The 20,962-nt window shown below is 42.4% G+C and overlaps 1 protein-coding gene across 1 annotated transcript; it reads right to left on the bottom strand.

The window, feature by feature from the left end:
- Window positions 1-3,036: 3,036 nt before the first annotated feature.
- LOC103721240 (9-cis-epoxycarotenoid dioxygenase, chloroplastic-like) lies at window positions 3,037-5,566 on the bottom strand. Its single transcript, XM_008811361.4, is given in 7 exon segments — window positions 3,037-3,663; window positions 3,665-3,718; window positions 3,720-4,024; window positions 4,027-4,051; window positions 4,053-4,201; window positions 4,204-4,594; window positions 4,596-5,566. Coding segments are annotated over 7 exon segments (1,848 nt in total). The 5' UTR covers window positions 5,376-5,566; the 3' UTR covers window positions 3,037-3,519.
- Between the last annotated feature and the right edge of the window lie 15,396 nt (window positions 5,567-20,962).

Raw genomic sequence — 20,962 nt, 5'->3', positions numbered from 1 at the left:
TAATACAATTACTCAAGAGACTATTTCTCAAAAGGAACAATTGTTATAAAAAACTATTATGTAGCACTTCGTATGCTGACTCCTAACATAGAACAAATTATTGCTTTTAATTGGCAGTTAATTCACCATTTTCCAACTCTAAACCTAAATCCAGAGAAAACATATTATGTTGCTTCATTATATCAATTATTCTACACCCATCAATGACTATCTTATTTGTGCCATTGTCTAGTTACCCAATGCTTGGTAATGGAAGTTAATTTCTTGCAGATGTGTTCTCATCGACTTATCCTATGTGTCACTCTAATGATATTCTCTTGTATCCTAGATATGGAAACCCAATAGGCTTTGCCTATTCCATCAATGAACATGAATGGCATGTTCCAATGGCTTATCCTGTCCCAATTATATTGGCTCCTGACTAGGACCATGGCCAGCTTTGAGGAAACCTAGTCATGGCATGCCTTCAGAAGGAACAGATTGATCACGTTCAGAGTCAGTCCTGTACTTCTGCGTGAAGATGCTGGAAGAGCCCTGATTCTGAGTGAATATGAACCTTCCCTGCACAGGATATTCTAAGAAAGGTTATGAGAGAAGGGAATAGCAACATTGATGAACCGCCAATCTCTACTAGAAACCATTTCCCATATTGTCACGGCCTGTAGTTAACTACTGGTCCTGTGGTCCACGCATGCAGCCATTTTTTGTATGGACAACCATACCCTGGTAGGATGCATTACCTTTGATGTGCCCATGTGGTATCTACTGCCTAGGGACCATGGAATCTGGCTTCATATGTCACTGAAGTTTGGAGAGAACACGTGCTTCCAATATAGAAAATGCAATAGCAGCCATGAAACTAGAATAAGGTGATGAGAGATGGACGATCTTATGATGATGATAGCAAATAATAGTTTTTGGAATGTCTTCACATACTCTTACCGTCCGGTACACCTAAAAGCTTAATCTTGCATCGCAGATTTTTGGAAGGAGACCAGCATTACCCTAACTCGCGAAAGGGGATGCCATACTACATGTTGCAACTTGAGAGTACGGTGCCTAACCATTCACCAAAACATTTGGAGTGAAACCAAATGATGGACAACCAAATTTGGTGGTAGGTTCTTATGCTGTCTCGATTGACATAGGATGCTCGCCTGTGCCTTGGAGATTGACACTATCAATATCGCCGCACCAAACATGATAAGGTTGCCTTTTGATAGCCATTCATCTCCTGATAGAGATCATTGACAATGTGCACCACTCTACAATGCAAACATACACCATAGAGATTTGTGTTTATCTCGCTATATTACAAGACAAACAACAGTGTTAGGATAGGGCACGATGGGTGGAATGGAGTCGGATATCAGCATTTTTCTTGACATTGATGATAGGTGACTACACGTTTTTCTTGATTGTTTGGTTCTTGAAATATGGTTTTTTGGTCGCAAGTAGTGATAGAGGCTTGAGCTATATGTCAGTGAGTGATGGGGGAGTCATCAATAAACTTCCCTTTATTTATTGACAGAAACTCAATCTTCTGTTCCACTGCCTTCGGAGAATACAGGGAGATGGAGAAGGGCGCGTGCAAGAAATCCTCGATATGTAATTGGAGGGAGTATCAAACAAATATGGGCTTGTCAAGGTGGGGTGCCCGCATTAATATGGCCGGTGGATTTGTTCGAGAGATATACAAGGAGAAAAATAGCCGGTGGGGCTCATGACAAATTGAAAGAGAAGGACGAGAATAAATTTTGTAAAGAGACGTGGGTTCAACACTCCAGGTAATTTTTTTTGCAGAAGCTGTGATCCCCAACCAAATCAAAGATCACTACCAGCCATGGTGATGTACTAGTCTTGTTGCCAAAACTTGATTTAGATCACACAACATCCGTCGGACAAAAGATTATGAGATATTTTGGTTCGATGGATTAGTTTAATCAAAGATTATGATTGTAACAAATAACAATGTACTTGTTGGAGGCGTGGAGGCTGCATGGTTTGAAGTAGGATGACAACAGTTAGATATAGATCAAGATAGATTATTTCTCGCACCCATCTAAGCCATCTTATGCTCGTCTCCGACAGAGCTGGAGTTGGATGGGGCAGATAGAGTTAAAACAAAAGTAAGTTGGATGGATCGGATCGAATAAAATTACAAAAATATATAAATTTTTATATATTAATTATATTTTTATTTATGAGAGAGGATATAGAAAATATTATACGTATAGGGGTTGGGTTGGGGATGAGCTTTATCATTTCCCGTATCTATTGCAGATTGGGTAAAATCCATCCTACTCAGGGCTGGATTAGATCGGGTATCCAATAGGATGGAGGCCATTAGGAAGGTTGAGGTTATGATAGATACCTTTTAACGCGGCGAACGGAGGACTCGTGTCGTTCCCGAATACCCCGACAAAAACGTCAGCCTCTTTCCATAGAAAAAGTTATATCCTACCCTTCGTTCCCCCGTCACTCTCTCTCTCTTCTCACTGTGCAAAAGGGAACGCGTTTTTTTTTTACCGTTACAGTTCTTTTACTGCAGAGCACAACAAAATAAATAAAATTCTCAAGACCGACCTGATCTTCGGGCTCTCTACTGCCACGTACCACTACCGCACTTCCCATTTCTCTGGCGAAGAGCATCTTGATGCTTTGAAACTTGGGACCCCCCACTTCATCCAAAGAGCATGTGCGGGAAATAAAAAAAAATCCTTCCCCAGGATAACCTTGGTTAGGTTATAAAGGCCTCCTCCTTCCGCATTAACTCCATGGCTAATGAGAAGAGGGGGGAGAGAGAGGGGAGTTGTGGATGGAGATATGGTGGCTATTGATGCAGTTATCTCCTGCATAAGAGCCTTGGAATTTATTTTGATGCAGTTATCTCCTGCAATAAGAGCCTTGGAGTTTATTAGTAACACTCCGTTGGCTGTTTCACTGGGCCATATTTATGCACCAGAGAGAGAGAGACGGGGGAGGGCGGCAAAACACACACACACACACACACACAGAAGGCAGACTGATAGTGTATAAGTGCAACATATTATATTCTGAATAATATTCACAACAGAGGATACTAAGGGGAGGGGAACCTGTGCTTCCCTACACACGGGAATACAAGAACCCCCTTTCCTCAATACATAGACACAAGAAGATGGTGGGCGGAATTATTATGGGAACAAAGCTATCATCTTCATCAACTGTATCACTATATGTAGACTAAGGGGGACAAAAAAAAAAAAAAGGGAAAAGGAAAGGAAGGAAAGAATAACAGAGACCAGCTGAGCTCGGCGAACCTAACTAGTAAGTACAGCCCCAACAAAGCTACAAGCTGGTCTCTACTTCTCTCGCTATTACCAACTGTAGAAAGGAACAAAACAGAATAAACTAACCGAGGAGACTCCGGGGACCTCTATGCGAAGCATATCCCTCTGGTAAAGTCTCTCCCGCCCAGAAAAGGATGAAGGTGGATATAGAGGAAAAGAGGAGCGGCTCCGTGGCCCCTCTCCTCTTTTATGCCTGTGATTCCAGGTCCTTTGAGTTGATGAATGTCCCATGGAAGCCATAAGGAACTCTGGATGGCAGCTTCACCGACGCCTCGAGCCGCATGTCGACGGCGTTGACGATGAGCAGCTCCGACTGGGATGTCTTCTCATTTGTGCATGAAGGTGAGGACGTAGCCGTCGTCCTCCCTCGGCGACGACGCGGTGCCTCGGCACGAAGTATGGCTCCCCGCCGTACCGGTCCTCGCCGAAGATGAACTTGGCCACCTCGCCAGTGAAGAGGTCGACCTTGGCGAAGCCCGACACCTTGGGCCATGGATTGGCGATGGCCAGGTAGGCGTAGCGGGTCTTCCGGCCGAGCTTGTTCCGGTTCACCATTCCGGCCTCAAGGTTCAATTGGTCGGTAGGGGCCCAGAATGGGCCGTCGGGTGGATTTTGGCCGGTGGTCGGGTCGAGCCGGATCTCTGACAGCACGCTCCTGAGGGTCTCATCGCTCTCGTTGAATATGGAGTCGCCGGCGTCATGCAGGAGCCGAGGACGACGAACCTCGCCGGTGCCGGGCTCCCTCCATGCGTTCCAGAGGTGGAAGCAGAAGCAGTCCGGGACGTCGACCCACTTCATCTCCGACGCGTCGGCGGCGTGCTTGGGGAGAATTCCGAACGGGAGGTCTTTGCTCCGGTCGTAGACGACCGCGAGCCGCCGCGGATCATCTCCGGGAGCTTGAAGACCACCTGCTGGTCCGGGATCACGACGAAATTCTCGGTGATGGCGAAGTCATGCATCATGGTCGGCTGGTCGAGGGGGATCTCGACGTCGGGTGACTTCTCGCCGGCGGGGGAGAAGTGGAAGTACTTGAGGTATGGCTTCTGGATGACGTCGTAGCTGAGAGCGAAGAGCTCGCGGGACACGGGGTCGAGCTTGGGGTGGGCGATCATGGCGGAGCGGAGCTGGCCGTCGAAGTCGTAGCGTCCGACGGTCTCGAGGTCGCCGGAGGGGTTGACGCGGACGTGGTAGGGGAGGTCATCCTCCGACATGGCGAGCAGGCGCTCGTGGAAGTAGATGAGCCCGGCGTTGGCGACGCCGGTTGCCGTGGGAGGGGTCGACAAGGCCGAAGAGGGCGCGGGCGTAGAAGAGGAGGAGGCGGGCGATGCCGGAGTGGCCGTGGAGCTCGCCGATGGCCTTGGGGAAGATGGGCCGCCCGAGGGCGCGCTCCTGCCGGAGGCGCTCCGTCTCGGTGAAGCGGCACGTGTAACTGGCGGCGCCATTGCGGAGGTGGACGGCGTGGACCATGCCGTCCCCATCGAAGAAGTGGTGGCCGGCGACCGGCTGGAAGTGCGGGTTGGCGCCGTTCCGCACGTATACCCCATTGATGAACGGCGGGATGTGGCCGGAGACGGGGAGGTCATGGTGGGGGGGCTGCTCGCCGACCGGGGCGAAATTGCCGGCGATCTGGACGGCGGGGTCGGAGGTCTTGGGCAGCGGGTGCGGGCGCTCGAGCACGTTCGATATGAAGGCGTCCTCGACGCTGTCCAGCGCCGCGGAAGCCAGCCGCTGGAGGAAATTCCATTGGGGCCGGTTGCTCCGGCCGTCGTCGCGGCGGTGCTTCCGTTGATCGGGCTTGCTCGAGGGCTTCGTAATTGTCGCCGCCTCTTTGACATAAAGAGAAGGTGGGTGGTAGGAGGAGGAGTGGGCGGGGAGGTTGAGGAGGGAATGGGAGGAGGCGGAGCAATGGATGGACGTGGGGTGTTGCCGAGGCTTTCTTAGTTGTTTGATGGATATTGAGCGGTCCAGGCCCAGAAGGGGACTCAATTGGTGGGCCCTAGAGATTGGATTGGCTGCGGCTGGGCGAGCACTGGGAGAGGCCATGGTCTGTGCTCCAAGGAGGAGAAGCCGAGGGACTTTTGGAGTGGGAGGTGGAAGCCAGGGAGTGGTCTTTGAAAGCTTGTCTATATGCTTCAGGTTCTTCAGCAGTGGAGGGATTGCAAGTCGGTGATTTTTTTTTCTTTTTTTTTAAAGGATTTGAAGTGGTTTGAGTTGGGAAGAGGGGGATTGGGAGAGGGGGTGTATTTATAGAGTTGGGGAAGAGGGGTGCGGGTGGGGTGGCTCTCAATATCATGTTGTTTTGAATGGAGGTCTCCACATCGACACCTTAGAGAAGCCCACGTGTTGGATTCTGCGGAAAGGGTTAATGGGGACTGGCATTGATTTTTGTATGACCAACAAATTTTTTTTCTTCTAAAACAAATTAGGGAGGGAGGTGAGGTGGGGGTCCGGGTTTGGTGCGTTGAATAGGGCAAGAGATAGAATCTTTCGTATGGAAGAATGATTGATATGACCGTCCGATCATACCTTGCAAAGATTGTTTTTTGCATAGATTTGAAAGCACCGGTAGCTCTTTTATTCGTCCATCTGTACATATATCGAAGTAACCATCGTACAATCCAATAGTGGATGGAAAGAGGATTTGGATATTTTTTTGCACAAAAAATACAACTCCTATCTGCAAGCAGCATGCCTCCTTCAATAAGCTTGGTGTCCCTTTTTTCAATGTAACTAAAAGACAAAAGGTAACAAGAGAGAAAAATATTTGAAAGAGACGATTAATGAAAAGGAAGAGAAGAAAATATTACAAGTCAAGAAGTAAAAAAAAGAGTAAGGTTTAATGGGATGTATGCACCAATAAAGCCATCCTCTGCTCTCCTGATTGATGCTTAGAATTTCTTGCACCTCCATTTAGTCCAAAGTTCATGAAGGTTCGCTGGCCAACTTCTTAAGTTCCATTAATTTATAATAGAAGTCCAAATGCCCCTGACATCTAATGAATAACAAATTTCAACATTGAACCATAAAAAGCACAACCTGAGCTCACTTACCATCGTTTTTTAGCAAAAATTTCCCCAGTGTGGAGCAAATTCTTCAAGAGTACTTTCATTTTTTTCAAAACTTGCTGCCTTCCACATTGTCCACTAGTATGGACAGATCAAACCATTATTGTTGATGAACTTGTGTTAAGATCCTAATGTAAAAGTACCATCATAACGGGGTAGAAGACTTGGAGCTAGATGGTCCCTCCCCTCATTCGGCCCTCTGCCATTATAACTGTCTCTCTCTTTCCACTTCCTTATTCAAAGCACTCTGCCGTTTTCCGTTGGCATCCCACAAGCCCACCACGACCGTAGTTATACTAGTATTTATCATACACTCACCACGACCGTAGCTCCAAGTGCTCAATCATCAATGTCTAAAAGTGTGGAAGGAACAAGATGGTATAATGTGGTCACATTCGTATTGCAAATGTTGTCTACTGTAACACTTTTCTGTACTAAATCTTTTGAAAGCAGGGGATCCGCAGTTGTTGCGGTAGAAAGTCCCAGAACCATTTACTCTAGATTTTTGGTACAAAGGGGACTCAAGCTGGTAAAGGAGGAGGATACTATTCCCATCACCAGCTGGCTTTTGTTGGATTGAAATTTCTTAGAATGGAGGAGGAGGAGTCAGTCTTAGATACTGTTCCTGGTTGACTTAATGGGTGTTGTGAGTTAACCACATCAAAATCTTGACGATGGCAACGATTGAGAGGGTTGTGTTTTGGTGTTGTGCCTTGGAGGTCCCCCTCATGTCCTTCAAATGTGCGGTGCTTATCAAGTATTCCGAGCTAGAACACCGCCCACGTATTGGAAAAGCTTTCTTGGATCATTCAACGCGGCGTTTGGAAACAAATTATTTATTTTTTGGTTCCAATGACTTGCCTATATAAAAGTTTCTCTGGTAACAAAAGAGGTGGCAAGATTAAGAGATGGCCCGAATTGCTAAATGGAATGGAGCTCGATCGACTTGGTTCTGTGACCGGACAGAACTCTTGAAACTCTCTCAAGCCAGTGTCTTCTCTGCAACTTCGTTCTTCTCTTCAAATTAATAAAAGCCGGGTGACTGTCCCTTGCAGCCTCCCTTATCATCAAAAAAGAAAAAAGAAAAGAGAAGAGGTGACGAAATCGCGATCATTCTAATGGTGGTGGTGGTTGTTCTTCTCCTCCGCCAGGTCCTTCCCCACTAAACTCACACAAAAAAAGGACGGGGACTGATCGGCCCCATCTCACCCACCTGGGGAGGTGGGCACATCAAATTCTTTAATTTATTCTTACGAGCTTGGTGTAGGAGCATCGTGTGGTCTTCAGGTGTCTGGTGAATAAATAATATTATTGAGTTAGAGAAAGAGGAAACGTGACGTTGGCTCGCCACCTTTCGATTTCATAGACGGTGCAGAGCCAAACGTGGACCGCCCACATTGGCCACAATTCTCGCGTTCGGTGTGATTTGTTTTTTTTTAGACACTTTTTTGTTTGAATGAAGTGGACCAACCCGCCGTGTTACACTTTATTGAGCCCAAATCGCGTCCCAGACTCTTGCTGCAATTAGGAAACAGAGAGAAAATTTGATTGAAAGGCTAAAACAGCACGTCGGTTGGCTGCAAAACTTAGCAATGCACCGTTGTTGTTAATTGATTTGTTAGCTCTTTGTGGAACTGAGGGCTCGTTTGGTTTGCAGGAAAAAAAGAAACAAAAGTGTGGTCAATGGGAAGTAATGAGATGTCTCTTGTTTGGTTGGAGTTTTCAAAGGAGAAAGATAAAAAAAGCCGTATTCCCATAGAAATATGATTCTCACATTTTATGAAAAAGTTTTTCCCATGAGAAACATGAGAAAGTTACTTTCCTATGAGGCGAGAATCACTACATTTTTATTTTTTCTAAAAAAGGCTCTTCAGCATTAAAGATGCATTAAAAACCTAATTTTTATTAAGAGTATAATAAGAATTATACATAACTTTTCTAGAAAAATAGATGGTCAATCAAACAAAAGCATTTTGGAAATTTGTCACTTCCTATGGTCAACCAAACATGGCAAAAGTACTTTCATAGGCATCTCTTCCTAGGAATCTGTTTTCTAGGAATCTGTTTTCCAGGAATCATATTCTTAAGAGGGAAAATGCTTTCCGCGAACCAAACGAGCCCTGAGTGACCAAACTAGCAGTGCGCTTTTCTTTCTTTTTTTTTTTTCTTTTTTTTTTTCCGGAAGCACATTAGGGAAAAGGAAAAATTGGCCTGAGAGCTTGCAAGGCCAATAAGATTAGACTTGAAGATTATCTCATTGCATATGGCTAACTAACAACCACACTCCAGAAATTTTAGCTATTAAGGAATGAGTCAATGTGACCATGAGGTGTATAAATGCCAATTAGTCACCATATTAAATAGTGCAAACAAGCACTACTGTCTGGTGGAGACATTTAAGCATAACCAGCTTGCAAGACCAATAAGACTGGACTCAAGCATTGTCTCATGCATATATGGTTAACCTAACTGCCATACTCCAAAAGCTCAAACAACTAAAGAATGACTGTAGTTTTGTGGTGTATAAAATAGTGATGACCAAGTTGACATAAAAAAAAAAAAACCAACCTAATTTCAAGGAGTTTGAACTTATGACATCCAACAAACTTAGCTCTCTAATATCATGTTAATTAGTCAGCAAATCCAAAAAATTTAAATTGTTAAAAAATGTGTCAACAATATATATTATAGGCATTTATATATCTCTATATTGTTTCTTTTAATATTTATCTAATGCTAATGATACTGTATTGTGCCAACCGGAAAAAAGCTGCAAGTTTGACGTAGAAAGATGATGTAATCATCTTTATACTCAAAAAAAAAAAAAAAAATAAAGCTAATGTTCTATCAATTCCACTTACTTAAATTTATTTATAGTGTAGAAATGTATTTATTTCCTCTATATCGATCCCAATCTAAGATAATAAGCATAGGTAGATTTTAGTCAGTGGGACTCGTAAAGAAGATGTAATGCCTGATAAGATGAGGTAGATTTATTTATATATTTTAATTTTTTTACACTTTTCCTCACATGTAGGTCGGACTTCTCTTTAATAGGTGAGCCCAACATGTGAAATTTTAATAATGGAGTTAAAGAGTGCAGAGACGGGATTCGAACTCAGGACCTCTACTCTGATACCATGTTAAAATCACTACTTATCCTAAAAGGATAAACTATTAGGAAGAGGTAGATTTATTTGTATATTTTAATTTTTTTACACTAATCACATATGTTCAAGCTTTGGTTGTTTCCTAATTGGACAAGGTATCAAGAGCCAATTGTCTAGCTGATGCTAAACTTTTATTTAACTTTTAACCTTGGCCAGTTCCCTAAAATAGGCTTGATCAAGGAAACTGTCAAGCTGAGTCCGAGCTGCTTAGGAACAACTTAATATATTTACAGCTTATTATTTTAGATTAAACTTTGTCCTTGTTAATAATATATTTGGTAATTTGTAACTAAGAAAAGATTAACAAATTGATAAGAGAACCGTTAATCCTAATTATGAACCAATATGCTTTCAATCTTTTCCGTAGAAGTCAGAGTTGCAGGCAGGAGGAGACCCAGAGATTAGAAGATGAATTTTTAAAACCAAAAAGAACAGAGGTGGGAAGGAAAAGAAGAGACCAACAAATAATAGAAGGTTGCTTGTTGGAACCTCAAACCCAACCCTTCAGAAATGGCACCTCCCACGCAGTCCGTGAGTCAGCTTTCTCAAATGACTGGTCTTCACCGTATCTCCCCTAACAAAAACAAGATTAGCCCCCTCACCCAACCCCTCTTCTCACCTAAAATATCGATCCAACAGGATATTATGCTCGTTTATTATAAAAAGAAGCTTTCCACGTTCCTTTTGGAGATGAGATTATGAGAGCATGCCATCGCGTGCTCGAAAGTGACGAGGAGAAAGAGAAGCTGCCATTGTTGTTAAGTTAAAATAAGATGTTCCAACTTCCAATCACGAGCTAACAGACAAGTATCTCTCCTTACATCTTTAATTTCTCTCTTCATTTAATTTCACTTCACATTGCGGATGAGAAATTATATCGTGCACTGCATGCACCATGTGACTGTGCACCACGTGAATCGCCTTATATACTTATTCATCGTATGCTTGTATCGGTGATTGACCCACAGGAAGGAGATGAGCTGATTGGCATGGTGCATGGCCATATTGGTATATACTGTCTAGTGTATGTTACAAACACATACTTATATAGTTAAAAAATGTTGGAATTGGGTCAGCCATGCTCAAATCCATCCACATGCTAAAGAGATCCGTTTGGTGATCTCTATTATTTCTCCTTTGATATAAGAAACTTTTTGGTTGGTTTAGAGGTGTATTTTGGTTAGCCCTTTCAGGCACTGCCCTTTTTCAATTGGATCATTGTCTTAATATATGCTCTTTTTTGGTCCCTAGAGCAGAGTTGGGATGCCATGTACTTCGACCTTGAAGGGTCATCTTCTAATCCGATGCAATGATCGGGATCCAAGTGATCGGTGTCACCCAACTAGCTAATGAGGCTAGATCATGACATGTCAGGTAGTCCATAATACTCCATGGATCTTGGATGCTCGAATTGTTCTTGGAGGATATGAATCAGATTCACATCCCTTCGTTACCCTAGCAATTCATTGTGCCAGCATGGTTCTTCTTGCTGATGTTGCACTGGCATGGCACGCCATGATTCGACCAATTTCTCGCAATTGCACCGATTTCCAAAAACTACATCAATCACCATATGCCATGTTAGCATGAGGATTTGAAAATGTACCCTAGTGGCAAATTGTTGCATTATTTGTGACCAAAGCAAGCCTAATTCTTTCATTGACCTACAAGAGTCATGTTACCAACTCAAATGGGTCTTAAGTTATACTAATTTGACCCATTAGAGGAGTAGGCACCTTTCCTAATTGACTCAACCAATTGACCTTTTTTATTATTTGATCAGATGTAGCTAATTTGATGGAAGATGGAGCCACTATTGTCAAACTTTCTAGATTAGCGAAGGCATACAATTTTTTTTTTAAAATAAAAAAAGAGCAGATTAAATCCAGTTAAGCAAGACCAAACCAGCTTGGACCTAAACTTGTGGGACTAATATGATCATTTGCTTGTGGGCCCAAACCAGACTCAATTGCACAAATATTCCTTGCTTGAACCCGGCAATCCAAGCATTGTCATCGATAGCGATTGCGATTGGTGGATCGAACTCACTCGTCCAAGTCTCAGGGTGCTGCCAAACTAAAGCGGGATAATGCCCTAACAAATGGGAATGCTTAGTTATCTTATCATCCATCACTTCACCCGTGTCATCAAGCTTTCTACAGTTGAACATCACATTTCGATGGTGATTGGACGAGCCCAAGGCCGTGGGGATCGCAAAAATCTCTTTCATAGGTTAAAGCATGCCATTAGTGCTGCATCAATTGGCAAATTCTTAAGGAAGTGGGAAGCTTGCTTCATCCATGGGACCTGCCTTTGATTATATGTTGTGGTTGTAGCGACGGCGATGGTTGTCATCGACGCGTGTTTCTGTCATCGTAATTTAATTATCGGTGGTCACCTTGGTGATTTAGTGATTTGTCCCCCAAGGCCACGATTTTTTTAAAAAAAAAATTACTTTTTAAGTCCTTGTAGCATGGTATACCCATGTAAGGACCATTGTTTGGATCAATTTCATGATAAATACGAACTGACTCTGACTTTTATCTTGATGTAATTGCCTAATTGTTATGACTATATAAGCAGCAGTGGCAACAGCAGTAACAATAATAATCATTTCACATACTAAACTTTAATTAGTTTAACAAGATTGCCTACGTCTAATGGACAAGATTTCTACTATTTTCAATTAATTCAAAGAGAATTACGGATACAGATAGCCATAAAATCTAGCAGACAATATTTCTACAATTTTCAATTAATTCAGAGAGAAATATGGATAAGTCATAAAATAAATAGGGCAGCAACAATAAAGAGAACATTTGCTCAAATAACATCCCTTATGAAGCTAACCAAAATCTAAGTAATCGAATCGACACTCCAACAATATATAGGGTTAGCAAAAAAATGACCCAACCTCTATTCGATCTACAAAGAACATATTTGGATTTGAGCTAAACAAGTTCGAGTCGTAAACATATCAACTCATTTGAATTGTTTATTAAATAGGTTAGGTTCAGATTTCAGCAACATAACCTGTTTAACATTAGTCATGTCAGTCAAGTTGGATTTGAACCCATCATGTGCACTCTTTTTCAAATCCGAACCCGACTATCCTACCCCATTACCTATTTATTTGCTCAATTGGTCTTCTAGAGAGTTCTTTGCTTCTCTGCTTTGAGTTTTTAGAGTTAAAGTTTGTCCACCAAGTTGGTTCACACTGAGGATTCAAGATGGAAGGAGAGCTGGAGATGGAGGTGAAAGTGGAGGAGGCGAGATGCGAGACGAGAAGCCGAGCAGACTTGTCAATGGCGGTCTTGGCAATCTTGATGAGCTAGTTGAGGGCCTTATTGGGCAGTCATAGCCGAGATGATCTTTAACAGTTTTGGAGGAGAGGTAGATGCGACTGTCTCAGAGATCCTTGGCGGTGCACATCTTGTTGTGTCGCTCCTTGCACCCGATGGACCGAACAATGTGGCTCCTTGGATCTCCACGATCTTCTCAATGCCTTGCAACCTTCCGTAAAACCTTAGTCCCTAGTGCTACTATTGGTAGCCATAGTTGTGGCCATGCACCTTAGTCATTCGATCGAAGAGATGGGCATAATCAGAGGTGGAAGTCATAGCAAGCAAGGAGGAGGAAAGGAATGAAAAATAAGAGCATTCCCTGGGTGCTGGGTTTCGATGATTTGTGAAGGGCATGAACCTAGAAGCCTTGAGGTTGCTCTCTTTCGAAGATCGCTATCCATTTATTTGCTTCTTCCTTCGGCCATTGCCCTGCCCTCTCCGTCCCCTCCAAGCCCGTCTACCTTCACCTCCTCTGCCACCTTCTTAGCTCCTCTAATGCATCGAACAAGAGTCACGCCTTAACCTACTTTTCTACTCTTTTATCCCTTGTTTTTTTGTTTTATTCCTAGAATAGAATTGTGATTTAGGTTGGTGGTGGTGGTTTTAATTGCAACAATGGAGACATTGGGATGCAGATCAGGAGCAGTGAGGAGGCGGTGATGGATGGGCGCATGTTGGAGGAGTTCATCCCCTGTAATCCAACTTTCTTTTCGACCATAGCTAGATGGGAGATCGAACAAGATCAGAGAAGAAGCTAGATTGGCTCCGATCCATTCAGCTTTGGAACCAAGTAAGTAGAGATCTTTATTCTTCCTTTTATTAATCTAAATCATATTTTATTAGTGGTATATTAGGAGCCTAATCCAATATATTATGTGGTATATTAGATGCAACGAGCTAAATTGGTCTACTTTTGACCTGACCTGACCTGATCTATTTATTAAATAGCTTAAGCATGTCAAGTTAGGTTACCTGCTTATTAAGTGTACAGTTTTAGGTTCAAATCCTCACCTATTTAATAAATAGTTCCGGTTTAAATTCGGAATTTTCTGATCTAACTAGCATCTTGCCCGACCTACATACGACCCGACCGGGCTCGACTCAATATGATTGCCACCCCTACCGTAGCACCACTCTTCAGCATGCCAAGCCCTCGTGCACTCTCTCAATTTTTTTCTCTAAGATGACTCCCTCAAAAAAAAAAATCACTCTCTTGTTATCCGCTCCCACATCCTCACAGTCCCCACCATCATAGAGCCAACATAAGCTAAGTTCGTGCGCAAATGGGATAGTCTGGGAACCTGGTTAGGAGTGAGTCAAAAAGGAGGAAGGGAGATGGGTTGCAGATGCTTCCCTACTCTTGTTCAAACTCATGAAGGTGAAGATTCACGCCCCGACACTAACATCACAGCCCCTTGGATTTCTTGAAGCAAGATGCAGAAATGGAGGGCCTACGTAGTTGGCACATAGTTTACCTCGTCTGCATTAACATGCAAATCTGGAGCATCACAATTCGCAAGAGCTATTGGATTTTCAACCTACAATGAGCTGCATGGTGCGTATGAATGCAAGTGTCTCTTTTAACTGCAAGTTGATAGAAGGAAAGAATGTAGAAGAGATGACTCAATGATCCATCCCATGCAACTTCTACATAATAGTGCCTAGCTTAATTGATTGGAAGATCTTCTGGCCCGATTTTTTTTAAGTTACCCAAGAGGGCCTAGACAAAGAGGATAAAAAAATTGAGAATGGTAGCAAGTCTGGTGTTGATTTGGTTCTGAGTTTAGACGAGCAACAATGCGCGCGGGCTCTCTCTGGTACCCTGGGATTTTGACCATCATCCGGTGCTAGCTGCACCGATCAGAGTCTCGGGTCGTCGGCGGTCGTCGGCGCATGGGGCCTAGTCCTCCACAACCAAATTAAGAAACCCCATAATATAGCTCTAACTCACTAAATAATTATTAGGTCAAGCAATGGATTTTGTCCCATGACCCACTTGGAGCATAAAGTGAACCACTGACCGAGATTGTGGTGTGGATCTCAACTAGGGAAGTCATCTCGATGTTTTGTTTATCAGTGGGGGGGAAGAATACCATCCACTTCTTTAGTTTCAGGATGGATAGTGCAGTTCTGAGCATCAACTGTAAACCGCCACGAGCGCCGTCCATCAATAGATAATCTTATGCACATTATAGTTTATATATCAAATAGCTTTGCTTACATTAAAAAACCAACCAACCACGCAAGAGCAACTATAGTTATGCACATGGTGGCCAATGTGCATGCCCCATGTTAGCCTCTGCATTTCCGGTGATAGATCTTCACAACCGGCCGTTATTCAAAGACTTCATCAGAGTCTCTTTAGTGTGACCATCCGCCAAGCCCTGCATTAAAAGAAGAACCTGAGCTTGTTTTGAGAGGGAAGAGTTTTCCATGAACATTTTCTCTCATTCGCCCTCCAACAGTCACAGTGGGAGTAATGTATGATGGTTGGGAGAAACTATTCTCTGCACTGCATGCACCACATGACCATGTACACCACCAATCACAACTACTCATTCCTGCACCTGTATGTGCACTGAGATGCACGTCTGATGAATGAAGCCCACCGAATCGAGTGCCTGTGTTTGGTGGCGTATACGGTCCTGTGGTGTATGCAGTGTTGGAAGTAATTTCTCGAGGGATTTGAATCATGTGGTGCTGATCTTCTCACAGACGTTGGCTCTTCTTTAATCAGTCGTCCCTACTCTTTGGGGGGGGGGGGAGGACAGTACCAGAACTCTGGCATAAGTGCCCCCATCATCAATGCGCCCCTCCAAATTAAATGAGGAATCTCCACCACCCAACCTACCTCACCAGAAAAAACTACCAACTGCCAATACCCAACATCTCATGTTATGTCTATTATAAAGAATACGTCTGATCTGGAATTGTAATGGCAGAACCCACCATTACAACATGGGGAAAGGCTAGAACCCCAAAAACAAACGGTACTTCCCGGCCCCCTCATGGGCCTTCGTGCTTCATTTACTCGGCCTATTCATTAAAAGAGGAAGTTGGTTTTAAGGATTCAATGGCCGATAAAAAGTATAAAAAAGTTAATGCAAGTTTGATTCTCTGGCCTCTTGGATTAATTCTGCTCCAAAGAATCTGTAGTCTAAGAAAAGCATCCAAAGAACACATGTGGGTCTTAGAAGACATGGGTCCAAGAGTAGGAGGCTGCTAATCATTGAACGGATTAAAACGTGGCAGGCTGGGCTCCTTATTTAAACAGAGCTGCTCCCTTGGCCATGGAATTGGGGGGGCCCGGCCATGCCTCGGGCACTGCAGGACGGAGTCATAAACCATATGAGAGGAATATGAGCATTTCATGATGGTGGGGCCTCAATGAGATCATCACATATATCATAATTCATTGCACTAAAGAAGTCAGCAGATCAGAATGAACATGGTCTGAGATTGAAACTCTGGATTTTGCCTTGTGGAAATACTGATCCATGTCTTTTATTTTTTGAAAGGTCTAATCCGTTGCTTTTAGAGGGAGTGTTTGGGAGGCAATCGCGCATTCCAAATGAGAGTTTTGCACGCTATCTACTCCCAAGTGCGATGCCACTTTCTAAGCTTTCTACCCATGCTATTTGGGGTCTTTTTTCTCTGCCACGGACTTGGAAATGAGGGGGGGTCCTCTCTTTGACCTCACATATGGACACATGGGAAGAGGAAATGGGACGTTTCCGGTCCAACCAAGTCAGTTAGCTTCGTCGGTTGACCACTTCCCCACGCAAGATCTCTACCTAGAAAGAATTGAGGATTAATTCTTAAGTTCATGCACCTGGCCCTCGCTTTGTCCAACGAAGTCCTACGCGTTTCAATCTTTTCAACAATGTGGAGAAACATGTGTTGTGTAGGACAACTCTCGAATTTGATACCTCACCAACCCTTGAAACAAAGGGGAAAGAAGGCAAGAAATATTTCTATATTTAGCTAATCTTTTTCAAGAAGTGATCCAGATGCATGCATGCCTCATATTCCACTAGTTTGAAAAACTTCCTATAATCTGCGTAGTTGTAGCACATGCACCATCGATATAATCACATTTTAATATAATGTTGTTTAACCTAGCCGTTCATCTTCAAGACATTGTTATCTCATCGATACGTAAGTAGGTCGTACAATTTTTCTTTTCTTGGATGATATTTTGGCATTGAAGATTCAATACAGATAATGGCCACTAAATTAACCCAAACCTTAAAAACTAGTCCCAAGCAACACTCAACTGCCATACAATGTGCATCAGCATCACGAATGTCCGCAAAAGCATTATATTGAATATTCCATTACAAGATAGGATCAAACATACTAGTCTTTGTAGTCGTAAAACCTAAAGAACATTTGCTCATTGCATGTCTTTATATATGAAGAACATGAAGTATAGATCTTAGGCCGTGATCAGTATACATGTGAGATGCTCCTTGGAGGATCAAGACATGATGGTGGACACTTGTCTTCATGGTACATATAATGCCACTCATCTAGGTGCCGCATCACAAGTATCAATGACAAGCAACCTAAACTGTATTGATAGAATATAACTGAGAAATATAGAGGCATTGGGATGCCAAATTTTTCATGTTTTAATGATGCATGCACGTAGCTTTGGAATTAAATAACATGCATTGAGTCGATATACAGCAACATTAAGGTCTGGAAAGGTCTTAAAGTGTCATCGAGAGGGTCAAGAAGAGATCCGAAGTCAAGTTGGCCGGTGTGCTTCATAATTGATAATTCAATTCATTGCAGCAGCTACATCATCAGGGGATGGTAATGGACCCGGTAAAACGTCTCACGATCTTGCCTCTTTTTCCATGCATATAACCTAAATCTAGTCTACGTCCAAAATCCAATCTTTGGCAACCAAGTATTGGGGTATGATCGAGTTCCAGGTGGTTCACAAAGGAGCTAGGGGAAGAAAAGTAGCGAGAGAGACGTGCCGGACTCGACCATCTCATGGCATTCCCTCGGGAGATGCCCCCTCTAGAAGACAAGTATAGCCACCCATGAGTTCCTTGTGGCCAGCTAAGAAATGTATCACATTATAGGGTATCCCATAGCGTTAGAAAATTATTCCAATATATAGTTGGAGAGGATGAAGGAGGACAATGATGACTGAACTAATTAACAAGGATTACAACCTTAGAAGCTTTGCTATCCGTTTGCATGGATTCAAATCTTTGATTCGTTTGAGATTTTGACTGGATTCCAAGTAGCTGATGTAAGCGATTGCATTATGAGGAAGCATCATCATTAAGTCAAGGACTAGGAAAGGAAGACTGGCTGGTGGGGCGCGAGGAATTGGGGAGTAGGGGCTGGGGAAAGTGGACAGGTATATATTCAACGGCTATTTTTCGGCAAGTGGGACCCAGGTCCCATCCCTTTGTCGGGTAAGTGTCGGAATGGCCCGAGCGAGTGCGTCTACGGCTGCGTCTCTAGCAATTACACGAGAGAACGTGGCAGCGTACGTGGGCCAATTAGCAACCTCCTCCTGCCATGGGGGAGGGGGAGGGGATGAGAGAGACAATTTTACAAATTATCCTCTAAAAATATAGAATGAGGACACGATGACAAAGTTTGCCCAGATGAAATGTACAATACGATTTATAGCATATGAATACAAAGATGATGTGAGAGCCCATGCAGACGTATGTTTAGTGTTATATCGATTATTCGTTGGATAGATTTTAAGTACTTATACAGGATCAAAAAATTCAAATAATAACTTCTAACAAGCTATGTTGGATGAGATCGTGCATTATTACAAATAGTATCAGATTGGACCCGACCCATAATCTATATGGATTAGGGGACACTGCAACACAGATTCATTGGGGCTAACCACAAACCGATCATGATGTTTGTGATTAGATTTGAATGAATTTTAATCTTTGTGGGCGTGTGTTTAGTCCCACATCGGTTATTCGCTGGATAAATTTTAGATACGATCAAAGAACCTAAATAATATCTTCCAGTTAGTCATTTTGGGTGAGGTTTTGGGTTGTTACAGATGATGACTATATATGTTATTTTGTATCATCGCTAGCTCATCATATATTTGTTATTGCATTTGAATTTTATCAACTGTATCCTTTACTTTAACTGCCCACTTGGAGCAGGTTAAATTAAGTGATAGAAGTCGAGGTGAAACATGGATAGTTTAATGGATTAAAGAATGGTGGATGATTCGTATATTAAGATAATCAAAGAAGACAACCGACTATTGATAAATATACATTGACATGTCTACCATAAACACACAAAAGTCTTATGTTTGCTTGTGCCCATTTCTTGAAAGGAAAAGATTTCATGGGACTTGCAACCGTATGCTGCATAACAAATGTTCCCTTCTTACTCCATATATATATATATATATATATATATATATATATATGCTTCCTTCTTATTCCATATATATTGTAGTGGAGATATGCAGTAAATAACCAGCATAAATTTTAAATATATGGTTGTGCTTCCAACGTGTTGCTAGACCAGTAATATTTTTATAACATTAGCATATAATAAGCATCCTGTGCAGACAGATATGCCATATATACATCATTTCGTGTTGCATAGTAATTGATATTGAGATACATTATTTAGTGCTTGATTATGCTTCCTTCTTATTCCACATATATTTTAGTGGAGATATGCATTCAGTAAATAACCATAATAAATTTTAAAAATATGGTTGTGCTTCTAGCATGTTGCAGCTGGACCAGTGATACATAATTTTTCATAACAACAATGTATAATAAGAATCATGTATAGTCAGATATGCCATATCTATATCATTACGTGTTGCATGGCAAATGATATTGAGACAAGACCACGCAATTATCGGAATCATTTATGTTTCCTTGTAGCATTGGTGTGACACTCAAATCAATGGAGAATGTACATGTGCATGCATTTACTACCTTTTTCTAAAAATTTTCTTTCTTGCATATAAAATAAGAAGATGGAAATATGCTTGACAAAAAATAGAAAGTTTGCATACTTGTTTTATTATAGATTTTGGTCCCAATCGTTTCCACCCAATTGGTTGGAAGCCATCCTTTTACGTAAGCACGCTAGTGACGCGCTTGCATGTTAATGTTTGGCCAAGGACAACTCTTAGCCAAACCATCCTCAAGTCTCACGCCTATCATTTGACTCATCTAAATCCTTATCTAAAGAACTGACGGCGCCCACACTCCTACAGCTAGCATGTTCAATGTGACAAAAGGCAGCATTTGACAAAGAATATTACAAATATGAATCCATATTAAAAAGTGGCCTAGGCTTGAATGCATGAAGCATGAAGTGATCAAACAAATCATCTTTGTAAGGTGACGTCCTGCCACGGGGACTCTAAAAAAATAATATAATAAAAGAAGGTTTGTACAACAAGGGCATGCATGAAGCTGAAATCAGTTGTTGAGCCCTACACGATTGATTAATGCATCAGAGTGCAGACCTAACATGATGTGAGTCATCGCATGGATTACATTAAGAAAAAAAGACCTAGCCTTTTCAAGTCTTCACGTTAGGTATCTCAACCTTTTTCCAAACCGCAAATCCTGAATTTTTGAGTCAGATAAAAAAGATATTACATTGCTCCAATGGAGCGTAGAGACCATGCATGCTACCTCTTTCGTAGAAGCTTCAAAAGATTCCTTTACGTCGTTAAGTCCTATAAGTTTCGTTTTTCTTTGGTCGTGGGATTTAGGTGGGTCGGGCTTATCTTTCAAGGCCTAACATTTCTCCTGATGTCATGCATGATAACAGAAATCTACAAAAGAACATAGGCTTCTGACTTTATTCACCTGGTCCTTTAACAGAAGTGGGTCAGTACGTAGCTTGTCCGTATTTTTTGTTCGGAGCTTTAGAAGTATTATGCAGTGGATTATTTGTAAGATCCGTCTTACTCCAGATATTAAAAATCTAGACAAAACAATATTTCGTTGGTAGTATATACCATAATCTACAATGAGAAGCTTTTGAAGGGAGCAAGCAAC

Source organism: Phoenix dactylifera, chromosome 11 (assembly GCF_009389715.1).
Source record: "Phoenix dactylifera cultivar Barhee BC4 chromosome 11, palm_55x_up_171113_PBpolish2nd_filt_p, whole genome shotgun sequence".
NCBI lineage: Eukaryota > Viridiplantae > Streptophyta > Magnoliopsida > Arecales > Arecaceae > Phoenix > Phoenix dactylifera.
Note: the sequence above shows the minus strand (reverse complement) of the source record. Positions and strands in the feature narration are given on the sequence as shown.